This window comes from Oculina patagonica, chromosome 7 (genome assembly GCF_052425735.1).
Source record: "Oculina patagonica isolate OP01 chromosome 7, crgOcupat, whole genome shotgun sequence".
In the NCBI taxonomy this organism is placed as follows: domain Eukaryota; kingdom Metazoa; phylum Cnidaria; class Anthozoa; order Scleractinia; family Oculinidae; genus Oculina; species Oculina patagonica.
Window position 1 is genome coordinate 18,702,936 of NC_135764.1, and position 16,445 is coordinate 18,719,380.

At 39.1% G+C, this 16,445-nt stretch overlaps 2 protein-coding genes and 1 non-coding gene across 4 annotated transcripts; 2 read left to right on the plus strand and 1 right to left on the minus strand.

Annotated features, from left to right (window-relative positions):
* Window positions 1–5,541, plus strand: LOC144660657 (uncharacterized). 2 transcript variants are annotated; one of them, XR_013572128.1, is made up of 4 exons: window positions 1–499; window positions 2,569–2,799; window positions 3,245–5,364; window positions 5,463–5,541. XR_013572128.1 is itself a non-coding variant. In XM_078521340.1 (3 exons), the coding sequence occupies exons 1-3, from the start codon at window positions 65–67 to the stop codon at window positions 3,305–3,307; spliced, it is 729 nt and encodes a 242-aa protein (XP_078377466.1). In that variant the 5' UTR covers window positions 1–64; the 3' UTR covers window positions 3,308–5,541. The 2 variants fall into 2 exon arrangements, 1 of the variants encoding a protein (XP_078377466.1); XM_078521340.1 differs by having other exon boundaries at window positions 3,245–5,541.
* Window positions 5,542–5,997: 456 nt separating this feature from the next.
* Trnaq-uug (transfer RNA glutamine (anticodon UUG)) lies at window positions 5,998–6,069 on the minus strand. Its single transcript has one exon. It is a non-coding gene; the product is annotated as a tRNA-Gln (tRNA).
* Window positions 6,070–6,143: 74 nt separating this feature from the next.
* LOC144660655 (alanyl-tRNA editing protein Aarsd1-like) lies at window positions 6,144–15,937 on the plus strand. The gene is made up of 13 exons (XM_078521338.1): window positions 6,144–6,423; window positions 8,540–8,557; window positions 10,229–10,370; window positions 10,493–10,550; window positions 10,872–11,031; window positions 11,714–11,774; window positions 12,095–12,150; window positions 13,010–13,140; window positions 13,661–13,727; window positions 13,841–13,932; window positions 14,472–14,526; window positions 14,639–14,733; window positions 15,454–15,937. The coding sequence occupies exons 1-13, from the start codon at window positions 6,190–6,192 to the stop codon at window positions 15,596–15,598; spliced, it is 1,314 nt and encodes a 437-aa protein (XP_078377464.1). The 5' UTR covers window positions 6,144–6,189; the 3' UTR covers window positions 15,599–15,937.
* Window positions 15,938–16,445: the final 508 nt, after the last annotated feature.

A 16,445-nucleotide genomic window follows, 5' to 3' on the forward strand; every position in this document is an offset into this window, starting at 1 on the left:
TAATGGCGTCTACATAACTAACCATAAACAGCGATCAAAATTTGAATGAGTCATTTTAACTAAGATGGATGTAAGGAACAGCTGTTTCGCACGTTCGGATATAATCCAAATTTTCCCAAATGAAATTATTTTCGAGATTCTTGGCTGGTTGGACTTGACATCTTTGTGTCTGTGTCGACGACTTTCTCGAAAATGGCGAGGACAAGTGAATGAGTATCTTGGAAGTGTGATCTGTTTGGATTTTGTTCCTTATGAAGCTACTCTGACGGAGAATGGATTGAAACATATGCTAACATATGCCAACAATTTGCGAATTCTCCATCTTGATTCATGTTGGCCGTGTGTGACAGAAGAGAACTTGTTTGTGATCGCCAGGAACTGTAGCAAGCTGTCTGTGCTAACTGCAAGCAGATGTAAGGGTGTAACTGATGCTGCGCTTAAAAAAGTAGCAAGGTACTGCAAACAATTGGCCGAGTTGGATCTAAGTAGCTGTTTCAATGTACGCAAGTGATCTTTGATGCTTTTTCATTTATTTACCAGTAAATGGTTGGCCAGGTAGTCAGATGATATGGGTGCTTATATAGCGCATTTACAGGGCTGTCACTAAGGGCAGGGGGCCGGGGATTTTCCCCGGCTGAAACGAGTTTGAGCCCCGGCTACTTTGATATAAAACCAAAACGTGGAAAGTGAAAAATACATCAAATAACAAAATTGTGAATAAAAACAAACCAATAGTTTATTAAAACAAATTATTATTCACCTTTTAAAGAGAGGGATTGACATTTCATGCGAGGCTGTGATTGAAAACGCGTAAATGTTGAGTGTTAGTTTCATTCGGATCCTCTTGTTGTCGGAGATTCCGGCTCCACGTGAAAATGTCATCGAAAAACGGAAGGCAAAAGTGGATAAACGAATAAAACTGGATTCTTTCTTATCTTCTGGCTGTGCTTCAAGGTAAGATTATGTTTAACTGAAGAAACAACAGTTTGGGCTTCAGCATTTCTCTTTCGAATCGACCGCCGGGATGATGCATGAAGGAGATTGCACAAGACGCATGTGACCCAGTAATAGTCACACGTGGACTTTTCATAGTTGAACTATGAACACTGGTCACGACCCCCAGCCGGACACCCCCAGGACACCCAGCCCGAACCCCGGACCCCCAGAACACACTACACTGACACCGCCCCCAGCCACCCTGACCCAGCGACCGCCCAGCCGACTCCCAGGACCCGGCGCGCGCACGGCCAGGACGAGTGAGTGAGTGCCCGACGAGATAGACCGAGGGGGAGAGGGACGACGCGGGAGGAAGTGGACCGCCAGGCCGGGTCCGGGTGGGGAGTCGGGGGTCGGGGGGGGGTTTGTCCACCACCATGAACACTTTCAACACAAATAAAATAGGCGATCAGTTAACTGTAAACTTGCAACATTATACATGTGTCCTCTTGCCTGTTTTAATGCTGTTTTAATCAGCTCCATGTTAATAAACACAGATCACTCATACAGGGCTTGTATGCATTATTACATGTACTTTGTATGACAAAACATTGGCTTGTCTGTGCATTGTACATAAGTGCAGAAAGTTTCGTTGTGTGAAGTTCTCAAAGCCGTGGTTTTCGTTCAAGAAAAACAAACAAAAACAAACCAGTTTGACGTTCCCAACACGTTCCCGACGCCGTGTTGTTCTTGGTCTCGGTCACGAGTTACTTTCACTCATTCCCAGTCCTCCTCAACTTCTCTTTTGTGTCACGCCCTTAGTTACAACTCAGGCCGTTTCAAATCCCAAAATAAACGATAACTTTCAAAAAAATTGTCAGATTCTTGTCAAATGCCATATATATAGAGAAAGAGAAAGTAGTAAGTTACCGTGGTGTAAAAAGTGCATAAAAACAAATTTGTATTAGGAACAATTTTTTTTGCTTCCTAAACCCTACTCTACCCCCCTCCCCTCAACAACGACCTCAAACAGAAAACTCTTGTCCCCCGGCTACATTTTTCATTTCCCCACCTACTTGAAAAATTAGTGACAGCCCTGATTTACAAAGCTCATGATCAATGCGCTTTAATTACAATTCAAATCTATGGGATGAGACCGGACATCAGCATATAAGGCGCCTATAGCAGCCGCTATCCATCCATGTGTATGATCTCACCTCACCACCCAACCCATGGAATAGAACAGACCAGACAGATATTGACATTAAGGGTACAATTGCAAATGCTATAATATCCTTTAGTTTCTTATAAAACTAAGCTGCAGTTGGTTATTCAGTGGAAAGATGTGAAATAGAGCTGTTAATTTTTATATTTTCCCAGCCATAAAAAGCTCTAAATAAAAATGGAATTACTAGTATTTTATATGAATTTGTGCAATGATCCTTCCACAGAGGCATTAAGATCCGTGTAATATAAACTTACACATTGATTGATTGATTGACAACTTGATTGTTTGATTCTGATATGTAAAATGCATAATGACAGACCACATCTTGTAAATGATGGGAATTTCTTCTTAAAATCTTTGTAGAGCTAATGCTGGCTCATATCTGTAATTGTAATTCTTTTCAGATTTCTGATGTGGGTGTTATGGCCTTGAGTGAGAGATGCTCAACTCTTCAAGAACTCCATGTGAGTAGCTGCTATGGAGTAACAGACAAGAGTGTCATTTCATTGGCAAAGCAGTCTTGTGAGTTGACAGAGTTAGATGTGAGCTGGTGCTTCTACGTCACTGATCAGAGCATTAGAGAATTCCTGTCACCAGGTTGCAAGCTGAAGCTTCTTAGGATCAAGGGTTGCCATGTAAGTACCTCCATGTTCTTAATCTTGTTATGTACTAGTTACTCATTGTATATAGGATTTTACTAGACCATCAGTCTTATTGAACATCCATTTGTAAAGTAGCATACCTGCCAACCCCCAGAGTACAAAAATCTGGAGATGGCTAGAAATCGTTGCATTGTAAGAATATCATTTAAGACAATGTATGAATAGTTTACGAAAATCAGACCATTCTGTTTGTCCTCTTAAACAGGGTCATATAAAACCAGGACGTAAATCCACCCCCAGGTTATAACCCACCACTAGTACTTCCCCTCTGTTTAATAAAGTAGCCTTCTTCCTTGAGTGAGTTGGAAGGGTTACATTCAAGAAACATTTAAATTCAGCAGACTATAGCTATGAAATGTTGATGACAAGTTTGATGGCATCTGCTCTTTAAATAAATGCAATCTTTTTTTATCCACAGGTTTCACAAGGAATGGTTTCTCAGCTTATGGGCAAAGGAATTGTTGTGAACAATTTCTTTTAAATTTTTCAAAAAATTAAATGTGTATTTTTGGGGATACGAGGATGGTGCAGTGGTGCACTCGATTGTTTGCCTCACCCCAATGTGGCCTGGGTTCAAATCCTGGACCTTAAGGACCCACTGACGTATATTTTTGGACCCGTTGTTAAGGACTTTCATGGTTATATACAGAGGAACCTTGATATAACAAAGGGCCAAGGGACTGGCAAAATGTGTTCGCTATAACAAGGTTTCTTATATTGAGGTTTGTTTCCATATATTTTACTGTTACTGGGGGTGAAGGTTATCGTTCATTATATCGAAGACTTCGCTATATAGAGGTACGTTTAATCGAGGTTTCACTGTATTTTTAGCAATTTTTCTTGTTTAGGTATGGTTGAACCTTTTACTCAGTCCAGAACACAAATATGATGTCATTGGGCCACGCCCATGGTCACGTGGACAAATTATAAAGAAAAAATCTAAAGTTTTTGATGTTTTGCATGTTATCAGAAAATCATTCATAGTGTCACGATCTTTATTAATTTTTGTTTCTATGTAATTATGGGTTTCATTTCATAATGGAAAATTTTTTTTAGAGGGATTTAAAATATTGATTTGTCCATAAGGAAACATGTAACTATGAAAAAAACTGCTTTTTCTGGATTCAAGTTAATCTGACTTTATTATTGTTTCATCTTATATAGCAAGATTGAAGAAGTGCTTGAAAGGAAATTTTTTTGCACATCTGGCGCTTACAGAAAGCGACAGTAGCTTGTACAGGGCATGTTCTTTTAGCACCTTAGGAATGCGTGAGAAATCCATCTGTGGGCCCTTACAGTCAAACCGGATGTTCTTTTGATGGGAACTTTGCAATGTTGCGGCGCAATGTTCCAATATTGATTGACAGTTTGCTCGTCGCAACTTGCAACTTTCAATTCAAATTTGCCTGAGCAAGTTGCCAAGTTCCGGTTTTCATTTTTCCCGTATGAAACATAATAATTCCACCTCTGTCTCAAAGAAGGATGAAATAATTGTCCTAATGTCGACTGCTTATCAACAGACTGCGATAAATAAGCGACAGGCTTAGTTGAAATCGCCAAACTTGGAATTGCGCTTAAAAATTCAAATTTGCTCCGTAAGTTACGGCTTACGTTTGTAATTTTGAAACGTAATTCCTAACTTAGCAATGAAACTAAGCCTGTCGCTTATTTCTCACATTCTGTTGACGAACAGTCGAATACGGGGCAATTATTTTCTGTTTCTTTGAAACAAAGGTGGTACAACCTCGTTTTATACGGCAAAATGAAAACCGGAACTTGGCAACTTGCTCAGGCAAATTTGAATTGAAAGTTGCAAGTTGCGACAAGCAAACTGTCAATCAATATTGGAACATTGCGCGGCAACATTGCAAAGTTCCCATCAAAAGAACATCCGGTTTGACTGTAAGCATCTCTCCCAAAAAACAACTTTCTAAATTCCAGTTAAACTGGGAGTCTGAGGGCCTCTGGATTGTCAGTCAGGAAGGAATCTGGTGAGTGGTTTTCAAGATCGGCCAAGTGCTGAAGTTATAAGCATGGTTACTTTCTGAACTGTAAATTAATAACAAGGTTACACTGCAAGTAATTTGTGATCAGCTTGATATACATAATAATACATATTGTCTTAAGGCTGCTGCAACAAATAAAGATCATTACCTTGAGGATTCTGTGTATTATAATTATGATCTTAATTTGTTAAAGGAACATGGAATTTCTGGTACTTGGGTGGCTATGAATGATCCAGAAATGAAATATTTCTGCTCTTGAGAGAGACAGGCCTTGGGCCCTGGTGAGCAAAGTTGCATCATGGGTAATGTAGTGTGACTGTTTGAAAAAAATGCCACCACCAATTATGACAGGCTGCTGGAGCATGGACCTAGGTCCCTACCCTGATTTTCTGCCAGGATTTTTTTAGCATTGATTTCTTTGGTTGATCAGCTCTTGATACATGTTTCATTGTGATAAAAATATTTCATGGCAATTACTGGAAAAAGTAGATATGGTTTATAACCATATGACTTCTATGTATTAAAAAAACAGGTTCTACAGTAGCAAGCCTTATTTCTGATGCTGATGCACGCCTAAAAAACTGTAAAATAAACCCAATGGCTTGTATATGCTATGTATTAAAAAAACAGGTTCTACAGTAGCAAGAACCTTTATTTTCTGTATGCTGATGCACGCCTGAAACCTGTAAAATAAACCCAATGGCTTGTATATGCTGTCTGTTGTACAGTGAAGCTGAAATAGTGTCTACTCCTATTATGTTGCTCCCAACCCCAGTGCCCTAATAAATTGTTAAATTTATTTTTAAATTTATTATATTAAAATAATAACATAATTTAGGGTCATATTTTTTGATAAACCAACAGTGAAAAGGGGACTCCCGATTTTGATGCCTCTATCAAATTTTATTTAGAGGATTAAATAAAATAAAAATAAAGAAATGATGCCAGTATTTCCTCTTCAGTAGTTTTTATAGAGCTACATAGGAAGATAGATGCTCTCTAGCTTGTGGCTAGCCTGAATTTCAGACATCCCTCTAGCTCTGTGGTCGCCTACGTCCCAGAAAGTAATTGTAATATTTGTTATCTTGTTAAATTATGTTTCCACGATATACATGACTAAAAAAATATTGATTTACCTTAGAAAAAAAAGGAAAAAAAAAATATGAGGTCCCACCGAGATTTGAACTCGGATCGCTGGATTCAAAGTCCAGAGTGCTAACCATTACACCATGGGACCTGTGTTGTGAAGGAGCGGCGAAATTCAAATTAAATGCCTACAACTTATAAATTATGGCGGCAACCGCTGGAAAGTTGCTGGCACACCGTAAACAAGAGCAAAGTTTGGCTCGAGTTTTGTATGATTCTTTTGCCGTTAGTTCGTCGCAGCTATTCCTTCCTACACGTAAATATATTGAAGAATAATTTGCTAATACACCGACAAATAAGCATGGTCTTTGCGTGTCAACACGATTCTTTTCTTAGAAATTTTAAGACAAAAGTGGTATCTTGTAGAGCCGGCAAACTCGCCGGCAAGGATGCCTACGAGCTCATCCTCGAGGACACTGTGTTATTTCCTGAAGGAGGAGGTCAGGTAGGTTTATTGTTGTTCTTATGACGTGATAACATATTAGGTAAGTAACCTGTAACACAAAAAGACGGCTACTTTGTCCCGAAAGTCGCTGAACTGGTCAGGAGACTTTCGCGGCGATCGCATCATGCAGATCATGTGAGGACGTACCCGGGGGACGTATAAACCTCTGCTCCACTCCGGCCCGGGTTCGGCTCCATAAAAACAGAAATTTTGATTTTTGAAACCTTTAAAGCCAACCTACCGTTCTTCTGCATATCATTTCTTCGGAACTATTCCTCATTGAATTTCTAACCTCTTGGTTTCGGCTTACACTGCTTGATTATATGGTGAGTGCAGTGAAATGGGCCCGGCTTATCCAATCGAACGAAATCGAACCAAAAACACTAGTCGGTCGATTTGGTTCGGTAATCGAACAAAATCGAACACAAAATCGAACATCTGTTTTTTTTTTTTTTTTTTTTAATGATGCAAATAACACAAAAAGACGTTATTGATTGTGCAAAAAACAATAAATAAAAAACTATTTGAAAGATATACACTACATTTACAAATTACAATATTGCTCACTAACAATACACTACAATATGCTATAACAAGCAGTTTTTATTGTTAGATATTACTCAAAACCTTATATACCCAGTAAACGCAATTGGTATGTCTTAAAAGAAGCATATGTGAGTTCGATTTTCGAACCAATCAAACTCTTTTGAACTCAATCCGATTCTATTTTGTTTGGACTCTGGCCGTCTCTTGATCGATTAGTAAACCATGTAGGACTCATCAGGAAGACAGTACATCATCCAAATGTCCGCAATATAAGCAAACAGGAGTTTGGTTACCTGCGGGGGGGGGGGGGGTACTCCCATATATTAGGTATGTGCCACCCCAAAGGGTATGGTTTTTGAGCCGTTTTGGTCTGAAAACGGGTATAGATTTTGAACATTTTGGTCTGAAATTGGGTATGGTTATCTGGGGAACGTTCACAAAAGCTTATAATCTTATATTTTTTCTCCCAGCAACCGGGGCGAGTAACTGTTGAGAGAAAGAGAAATAGAAAATATATCATTCCAGCTAATTTTTACCTATTCATCATGTTTACGTTGACTTCCGTTCAGCACTGATGCATATGCTATGGTCTGAAAACGGCTGTGGAAAATGGCATATTTTGGTCTGAAATTGGGTCTGGATTTGGAGATGCGGGTGGCACACCCCCACCAAAAATTCCAAGGAGTACCCCCCCCCCCCAATTGACCAACAGAGAACCCAATTGAGAACAGTTGTCAACTGTTCGGTAATCAAAACGTTCAATTTTGTTTGATTGATCAAATTTTACTGTTAGTTTGATTATGTTCGATTACCAAACTCAATTGAACGATTGGTGTTTGACTGGGTTGGATTTCTGAACGTTCAATTGGATATGCCGTGCATTGGTGAGAGTTGGCGGACAAAATGTTATGTGAAAAAATTTTGGTAAAGAATAATTAGGCTATATTTTTATTCCCTTTCATTTTTGAGGAGTAGAATATATAGAACGTCAGCCACACAAATTTCCCCACATTGTAAATTTAGCCCTCGCTTGTTGACCTGCTTTTATGTAGTTTAGGTCCCCAGAGCTGTCTGTCCCTCTTAGCTGGTGGGGCCTTTGATTAGATTGGCTAGATTTTAACAACATTTAAATCTAGCCAATCAAATCAACCATTTTAAACTACCAGTATATCATAACAAAAGGATTTTAAAGGGGTTAATTTGATTGGCTAGATTGATTTATATTGGCTTCCATGTTGTCATTTAGTTCTCAAAGTAACAAGGCCTTGTTTACTTGAGTTGGATGGCCAAAAGGTAGAAAACTTGCTGCGTCAATTGTTGGGTGTAAATTTGATCTTCATCAGTTAAGGGGATGTAAGTTGCTGTAATGGGCAACTAGGGATTTTGGATACATAGTATTTGCAAGTCCTGGCCAAACTTGGTCATAAGTTTACTAGAGGCAAGTTGGAAACTTATGTCTGCTTGCGACTCTGTTTGGCTAAGTTTTCATGACTGAGAGTGCTGTTTGTAGTTATTTTAAGCTAATATAATGATTTTCTTTTCTTTTCAAAATGGATGATCACATCAACAGCCTGATGATCGTGGAACAGTGAGTTTTAACCAAAGCATTATCTTTCTTTATAGTGGGGAGGGCTTAAGGTGGCTTAATACAGTTTTGAAAGGGCAAATCAGTCCAACCTTAAACTCTCTTGTACAATCTCCAGAAAAGTTTTGTCTTTCTCTTTTCACTGTTTGTTACATCCTAAAACCATCTAATGCGATATTTGGAAAATAAAATGCTAATAAACAGCTTAAATGAACGGCAGTGTGCTTCCGAGGGGACTGGCACTAGTAGTTTAAATGGCGTTTTTCTCAAAATCTACCCGTACGACCCTACCTCAAAATTTCAGAAATGAGAAATTGGCTTTGATTTATCATTCATGCATAATATAAAAAATCTGTAAGACAGATTTTTCGCAAAATAGGAAAATGTAATATTTTGCCAATTTTTAAAATAGCTCAAAATCTGTCTTACAGATTTTTTTCAAAATTTTGGCCGTGGACGTGGTTCACCCCTTGAATTTTATTGTGAAAGTTTCATAATATGTTGTACGGTAGGTTTTCGAGAAAATCTGGATCAAAATCTGGGTTTTGCAACCTCCGAAGCGAATCAAATTGCGCGTGCGCGCTAATATGACGCTATGCTTCGCGAGCGATAATGAAAGACAGAATTGAACTTCTCTGTCGGTTGTGTATCCACATTTTTGTCGTATTGTTTTCGGTCCCAGGTTTCGAGACCTATCTGAAAGTATTTTGAAGTATTCTTTTGTAAAGCGGGGTAAAACAGATGGAACTCTTTTTCATTTCTGTTTAGAGTTGCTAGCGCCATTTTAGGCTGCGCGAGCAATAATGACGTCAAGCATAAAATCGTAGTGTGCGCCTTTGAGCCACATAAAAACTGTATTCAGCCACCTTAACTTCCTGCAGCACTTTACTCACATTAATTTTACTCCCATCTCCCGTACCTTTTAGTCCTGCTTCCCACCCCTTTCTGTAGTGGTTCTCTCCTCTTTGTGCCATTTCTATTGCACAATGTAGTGAAATGTTGCACAATTTTCTTAATTTCTCCCACTTCCCACCCTCTCTTCCCCAGCCTCCCCCTTTTTCCCCCAGCTCCCACCCTCCTGTCCTACCTCACTTTATAGGCTTAGATTAGAAATGTATAGATAAATGCGTTGTTGCTAGTGTACATTATTAATCGGGGGCTTGTGAATGATATTATTGCTTGGGCTATTAAACCTAGCCTGTGTTGTAGACGACGAACTAAACCCTGGTATAGTCCGTCTGTGAACTGGCGACAAAAAGTTTGCCCCCCCCACACACACACACCCCCTGAAGGGTTATCTGGCATTTGTCAAAAGTGCACCAATGGTTTCACAAGATCCACTCAACCAATCACTGTGCACAAAAGAATGGCTATATGTGAGAGCCAATCAGAGGCTATTATAGAAAACCCATGCAGGTAACACATGGGGGTGTAACAAGCTTTTGGTCACTTGTTTGCAGACGGCTATACCAGGGTTTAATTCGTCTGCAACAAAGGCTAGGGCTAGCGGTACCTGGCAAAATGCTTATAGCCAATACCGGGCATGAAAAAAAAAAAAACAGCTTACCCTTCAGAGCTATAGCTCTCAAATTTTGCTTGCCCTGGGTAGTTGCATGCCCATGTGAGATTTTTATGAAGGAGGTTATATTACTTAATATCTTCTCTGCCCAACAGATTAATGGCATTGAAGTAATGAGGGTCATAAGACAAGGAGCAAATGCTATCCATTTCATTCCCGAAGCAATCCCAGAAGCAACTGAGGTTGATCTTGTTGTCGACTGGTCAAGAAGGTTTGATCACATGCAGCAACATTCAGGTGTACTTTTGTTATTGTTAGTGCCATTCAGTCAAGGATTGTTAGGATTTGCTAGGATTCTACAGACTATAGAATGTGTGTTTGACTGCAATTTGTTGCCTTTTTGGCTTGATCATTTTCAGGACAGCATCTTGTATCTGCAATAATTGAAAACAAGTTTGGTTATGAAACAACTTCCTGGTATGTATTTTACTGGAAACATGCTCTGGTAATTGTTTAGTTACCAGTAGTATTTTTTTAGTGAGGTTCAGCAAGAGAGATTCAATAAGAATTCATAAAGAAATTTTTACACCTGCTTTCAGTGTTACATGCATAGCTATCTTTTACATCCATCTTTCGACATTGTCTTTTGACGCGCTGTTTGAAATGAGCCAATCAAAACCAATGCATACCACTGAGCCCACAAGTTCAGAAGGTCATGCTCAGTAGAAAGCTGCTATGCACAAACACTGAAAGAGGGTGTGACTTAAACCAATTTCATTTTAACTGATCAATTTACAGGGAGATGGGAAAATTACGTTCCCATATAGAACTTAACTGCAAAAAGTTGACAGCTGAAGAAATGGAGTGGATAGAGACGAAAGCCAATGAGATTATTAGAAACAATACACCTGTAAATGTACATGTGTATCCCAGTGCTTCATGTCCTGAACTGGAACATGTAAGTGATTAATCACAACTACATGAACATTTGATTTATTTTTACTAATGAGAGACTGTCAATGGTTGCCTACTGTTTAGTACACTAGATTCCAGATTAAGTAACCTTACAGGTTCAAGCCTCGCTGGAGTCATTGCTTTGCATTCTTGGGGTCTCTTTGTTTCCAGGGGTATTGGCGATTGCTGACAGAGGCAAGCTGAGAAAATGCTGCCCAGGATGGCAGGGACGGCGGAGCCGGGGGGGGGGGGGAGGCTGGGGGGCCTTTAGCCCCCCCCCCCCCACTTTTTCCGAAAAAATAAAGACTTATTAAGAGAAGAGTCTTTTAAGCCCCCCCACTTAAAGTCACTAGTCAGCCCCCCCACCTGGAAAACTGCTCCGCCGTCCCTGGATGGGGGAGGGGTAAAATAACCTGCTGTGGACAAGCAATCCTGTCCAGGCAGAGGTAGGAGGGGAGGGTAACAATATTGCCAGTTACTTTCTGCTACAGAAACCAGAGCTGAGTGCAGGTACTGATGAGCCACATTGTTCCTCCGATCAATTTTACTGGTGGCTTTCTCAGATTAAAGCTGTGTTTAATGCTGACTGAATATGCATGCATGTGCCACTTATCATTATTAATTTTTACATGTAATTCTTTCAACCTTTTAGCAACACATTAATTAAACTGAATTTTACCCATCAGGCAACAACCAGAGGTCTTCCTGATGATCATGTAGGTCCAGTGAGGGTGATAGAAATACCAGGCGAGTGTTATTTAAGTGGCCTTTCTTATTGTCCTTTAATGAGTTCATGTTCCAATAATCTTGAAACTGGAGACTGCATGTTGGTTTATTTATTGCTCTTCAGTTGAGTAGGGTATGTGTACTGCCTTTATTTGGAACTCCACAAAAAGCAAAATACAAAATCACATGTCAATAACTTTCTATGTACCACTGACAATACAATTATGTGTATTGTCAGTGTTAATTTGATGTTGTTGCAAAGTTGTGGAATGTCATTTACTAATAATTATTATAAAGTAAACATTTTGATGGCTTGTTTTTGTTTGCTTTATAATTACCAGGTATTGACCGGAATATGTGTTGTGGTACTCATGTTACTAATCTTAGTCAAGTCCAGGTTTGTCAATTTTCTCATTTCTTTCTTATTCTGCCTAACTCATGAGACCCCCAGCTTTGTGGAGAATAAGATCTATCTCATCTGATTATTTACACTAGCATCAAGCATCTTTATGGTGTACTCTTTCTGAAGTGTGGGACAGGGGACAGGGTGCAGGGGTTAAAAGCTCTAGCTTCTCATGGGTGCTCCCACCTTCTTAACTTTTTACCTTCCACCACCCCCAGGCCACCCCCTCCAGTCCACCTTTGGTCCCTTGATAGCAATTTCTACTTGTTAGAGAGCAATAACTGAATAGAGTTGTCTGAGTAAAATAAATGAAAAATGCACTTAGCCAAACAAATGGAAGTAGTTATTATTAATAGAAAATAGTGCAAGAATTACAAAGATAGCATTAAATATCGTATCTTAAGATTCTTAATCTTAACAGGTGTTGACTGGAATTTTTAATGTTATTGTTGTGTTTACTTTCAATACTTAATTTAAAAGTTTTTTAATTTTATTACTGTTTTTAGTGTTCCCAACCAAATACAGAAGTGGAAAATTTAAGTTTTATTTCTAACAGCACTAATCAACTTCAGAAATCCATCTTTCCTACAAAAAGGTTTGCTGGACTAAGTTCATTTGTAGATGGTTTCTCTACTCCAGCAACTTTAGGACTTCCCACTGAAGGTGCTAGAAACAGGCACAGTTAATGGTCAGCAATGAATCAAACAAATGAAATACAATGTTGAAAGTCATTTTCATGTAATGAGAACACTTATTGGAAGATGGCAGTTGGCTTACACGTAACTGGATTACAGACTTTACAATGTTTTTCTTTACTTGTAAATAATTATTAGATTTTATTTTTTTTCTTTAGGTAATCAAGCTCTTCCCTGAAACAGAATCAATGCGAGGGGGGACCAGGCTATTCTTTATTGCAGGAGACAGAGTTTTAAAGTACCTTGGGAAGGCTTTAGATAATGAGAGATCATTGACAAGACTGTTAAGGTGAGGGACGGTGCAAGTGATCTTGAAAAGTTACAAGGCAGTAAAGGCCTGAATATCCGTGGGACCTGCCCAGCTGTCTATGGTAATCTTATTATGGTGATCAACACGGACACTGTCTTGAAGTGATGAGTATCCCCCCCCCCCCCCCACAGGACCCCTTATGGAGAAATAGAATAGATGAAGCAAACATTCAGAAGTAACATGTTTTTATTCTGTGGTGTGAAAAGCGATCTGCTCGATCTTGAATGGCAATTGTGGTAGTATAATGTAGTTGCTCTTTTCCTTCTGTACTCATAAATGATTCTCACAACTATTCTTAGTTATAGCGTGTGAGCTTTAGCATTCATTCAAATCCCTCACCGTTTATATTCTTGACAAACCAGAGAAAATGGAGGGTACCGTGAACAGGTTCTATTCTGTGGGTAATCTTGTTTCTATTAGCTAGCCGTTATAAATATAACCAATAAAAACTGTGTAATTAGTTTATCAGTAAATATAATAAAAATGTCATTTGGTTTAGTGTTGGACCAGATGACCATGCTGTAGCTGTGGATCGGATTCAAAATTCTCTCAAGTCTGTAAATAAGGTGAGACTAACGCTTTTAATTGGAAAATAGCTTTACGGTCAAGATGTATCAAGGACTTCTGTTAGTAGAAATTTAGCTGATGTTAAATTAACTTGTTTTTCCTTGACATTTAGGTTACAAAGTCTCAGCTAAAAGAGATTGCACAGTTAGAAGCTTATCACCTGAAGAAGACCAGTGATGCAAAAACCTACCTTTACATACACAGGTGATTAAAAAATCAATAAGTTTGCGGCATAATATGTACGGTACCGATATTTTGTACGAATGCAGTCCAATTCCTAAGAAAACTTTGATTCTTTTCGTTCTTTTCATTTGAGTTGTAAGTTTTCCAGCTGCATGCAAGACGCTGCTGTGTTGCGGCTTGTATCCTTTTTCGTTTTAGATCGTATTCATTGATATGTAAAAGTTTAAAATTTGTTTTGTTGCGCACATAAAAAAGGAAATGTGTGACCAGATGTTTGCAAAACATCAACTTTCAAGGTCTTTGTCAACTCAGAAACCAATGTTTCAAGTAGAATTTATTAAAACGAAAAAAAAGATTGTTGTTGTTGTTGTTGTTGTTGTTGTAAACGTGGCTTTCCGCCGAAATCCCTGAATAGATGCAGAAACTTGTCATGTCCAATTTCAGAGAACAGTATTGAGCATTTTTCATAATTGTTTCTCCTGCGCCATTGGCTATTATAAACCTGCGTTCAGATCGCCCGATCTCAGGTCACACCACATGTGTTTTTTATTTTGTTACAGAGAAAATGGAGACATGGACTACATGAATGCACTGGTGAATGAATTGTCAGATCAAGTTAGTGCTCTTACTCCTAAATAAAAACATTTCTTTTCAGAGGCTATGTTTCGGTGATTCCATGTTATGGTGCCTTTCAAATACTAAACTAGCTATATTTTGTTGTTTGTAGCCTCTTCCCGTGCTTGTGACCGTTGGACCTGACAAAGGGCCTGGGCAGTTCCTTCTTTATGGAGATGAAAAGGAAGTGTCTCAGATAGGACCTAAGTAAGTATTCGGACAAGTTTTTACTGATCTAAGAACCCGACACACGTATCCGAACGTCTCCCGTTTTCGTTCTAGCCGAAAACGTAGCAGTTAAACCATTGCCGTCCATATAATAATAAAACTATTGGTTTCTGTTGTGCTGCGTCAGCGAGCAAGCGAAAAAATTAGTTGATTATCATTTTGTTTGCTGTTACTTCGTATGCTTTGCTCTTTTTTCCAAAACTGCAAAGGAATATAAAATTAGGGAGGGTTCATGATAAAATTAAAATGCCCTAACATGCAAATTTGACACACGTGAACATTTTCCGAAAGGTTGTTCCAAACAAATGATAGAGGGGTTTTCACTTGAGTGTCGAAAGTAAATTGCGTTGCTTTGGTTTTGCATTACTACGCTTAGTGATTGGCTTAAAAATCTCGCGCCACTTTCTCCGCCAATCAGTAGTAAAACCAAAACCAATCGTGACTCGCTCGCGCACGTTTTCCCGCGCATCGTGCCAGCTACATGTATTTGCTTCGAGTTTTGATTGGTTCACTGGATTGTCTGTGTCCTTTGTGATTAGCCAGAGTAATTACTTTGGTTTGGGTTTAACGACACTCAATTGAAAACTGCTCTAAACCCATACTTTCAGACAGTCAATTCAGAATCGCGAATCTAGAGTCCTGGAAACGAGGTTTGTTTTGACATGCTGTATGAATACGGAGCTTTGTTGTTTCTTGTAGGATTGCTACCCTCCTGCAAGGCAAAGGTGGAGGGAAGAAAGGAAGATTTCAAGGGAAGGCCAATACATTGAAAACGAGAAAGGATGTTGAACAGTTGTTAAAGGAATTTACTGGTCTGTCAATGAATGGCAGTACTGCTACATGATGTATAGCAGTAATATGTATTGTAACTTGTGTTACAGTTTCTTCAACGACTAGAAGCCAATAACAAAGAAATACGACCTAAAATTGAAATACAATATTGCAATGGAACAGAAGGGCAACAACGAACATTGTTCTTAGAATCGCATGCGGTAGGCGCTTATTTTTAGCGGTCGGTGGCGAACTTAGCAATTCACGGAGGAAGTTGCATTTTTAATTCACAAACACAACACGATTAAAGAAACAATCATTAGCAGACTCGTGAATTCCCATGTAAATAAAAGTTGAGAAACTGATGTCCTTCACGATTTGTGAGTCATCGGTTTTTCTGATAACAGGTAGAACTATGTACAGTTAATAACAAAAGGTATTTACCGTAATGATTCGATTTAGCGCCCGGGGCGCTCATTTACTTTTGGCACCTCAAGGGAGGGCGCTTATTCGAGACAGGGCGCTTATTCGGGACAGGGCGCTTATTTAATTTTTTGAGAAACAACCAAATGTATCTAACAATAACAGGAACTGTAACAGTTAGAAATTGTTAAAAGTTCAGTTACTTTTAAAATAATTCTTAATTTTAACAGTAAATATATACATGAACTGTACGGTGAAAGGTCAGGAGTTTATCTAGTTGACGTCAGTGACTTCAATAGGGCCAGTTATCCACAATAGGGGCACTTATTAGAATATTAGGGGTGCTTATAAGAATGAGGGCGCTAATAAGAATGGGGGCGCTTATTGGAGTAGGGGCGCTTATTTACAAAAACACATTCGAAGGGGGGTGCTTATTCGGAAGGGGGCGCTTATTGGAAGGAGGGCGCTAAATCGAATCATTACGGTATGTGCACATG

Coding starts and splice junctions, on each gene's coding strand:
- LOC144660657 (XM_078521340.1), top strand. CDS start 65: ATGGATGTAAGGAACAGCTGTTTCGCACGTTCGGATATAATCCAAATT. Junction 500..2,568: donor ATCTAAGTAGCTGTTTCAAT/GTACGCAAGTGA, acceptor AATTCTTTTCAG/ATTTCTGATGTGGGTGTTAT. Junction 2,800..3,244: donor TTAGGATCAAGGGTTGCCAT/GTAAGTACCTCC, acceptor TTTTATCCACAG/GTTTCACAAGGAATGGTTTC.
- LOC144660655 (XM_078521338.1), top strand. CDS start 6,190: ATGATTCTTTTGCCGTTAGTTCGTCGCAGCTATTCCTTCCTACACGTA. Junction 13,141..13,660: donor TCATTGACAAGACTGTTAAG/GTGAGGGACGGT, acceptor CATTTGGTTTAG/TGTTGGACCAGATGACCATG. Junction 13,933..14,471: donor ACCTACCTTTACATACACAG/GTGATTAAAAAA, acceptor ATTTTGTTACAG/AGAAAATGGAGACATGGACT.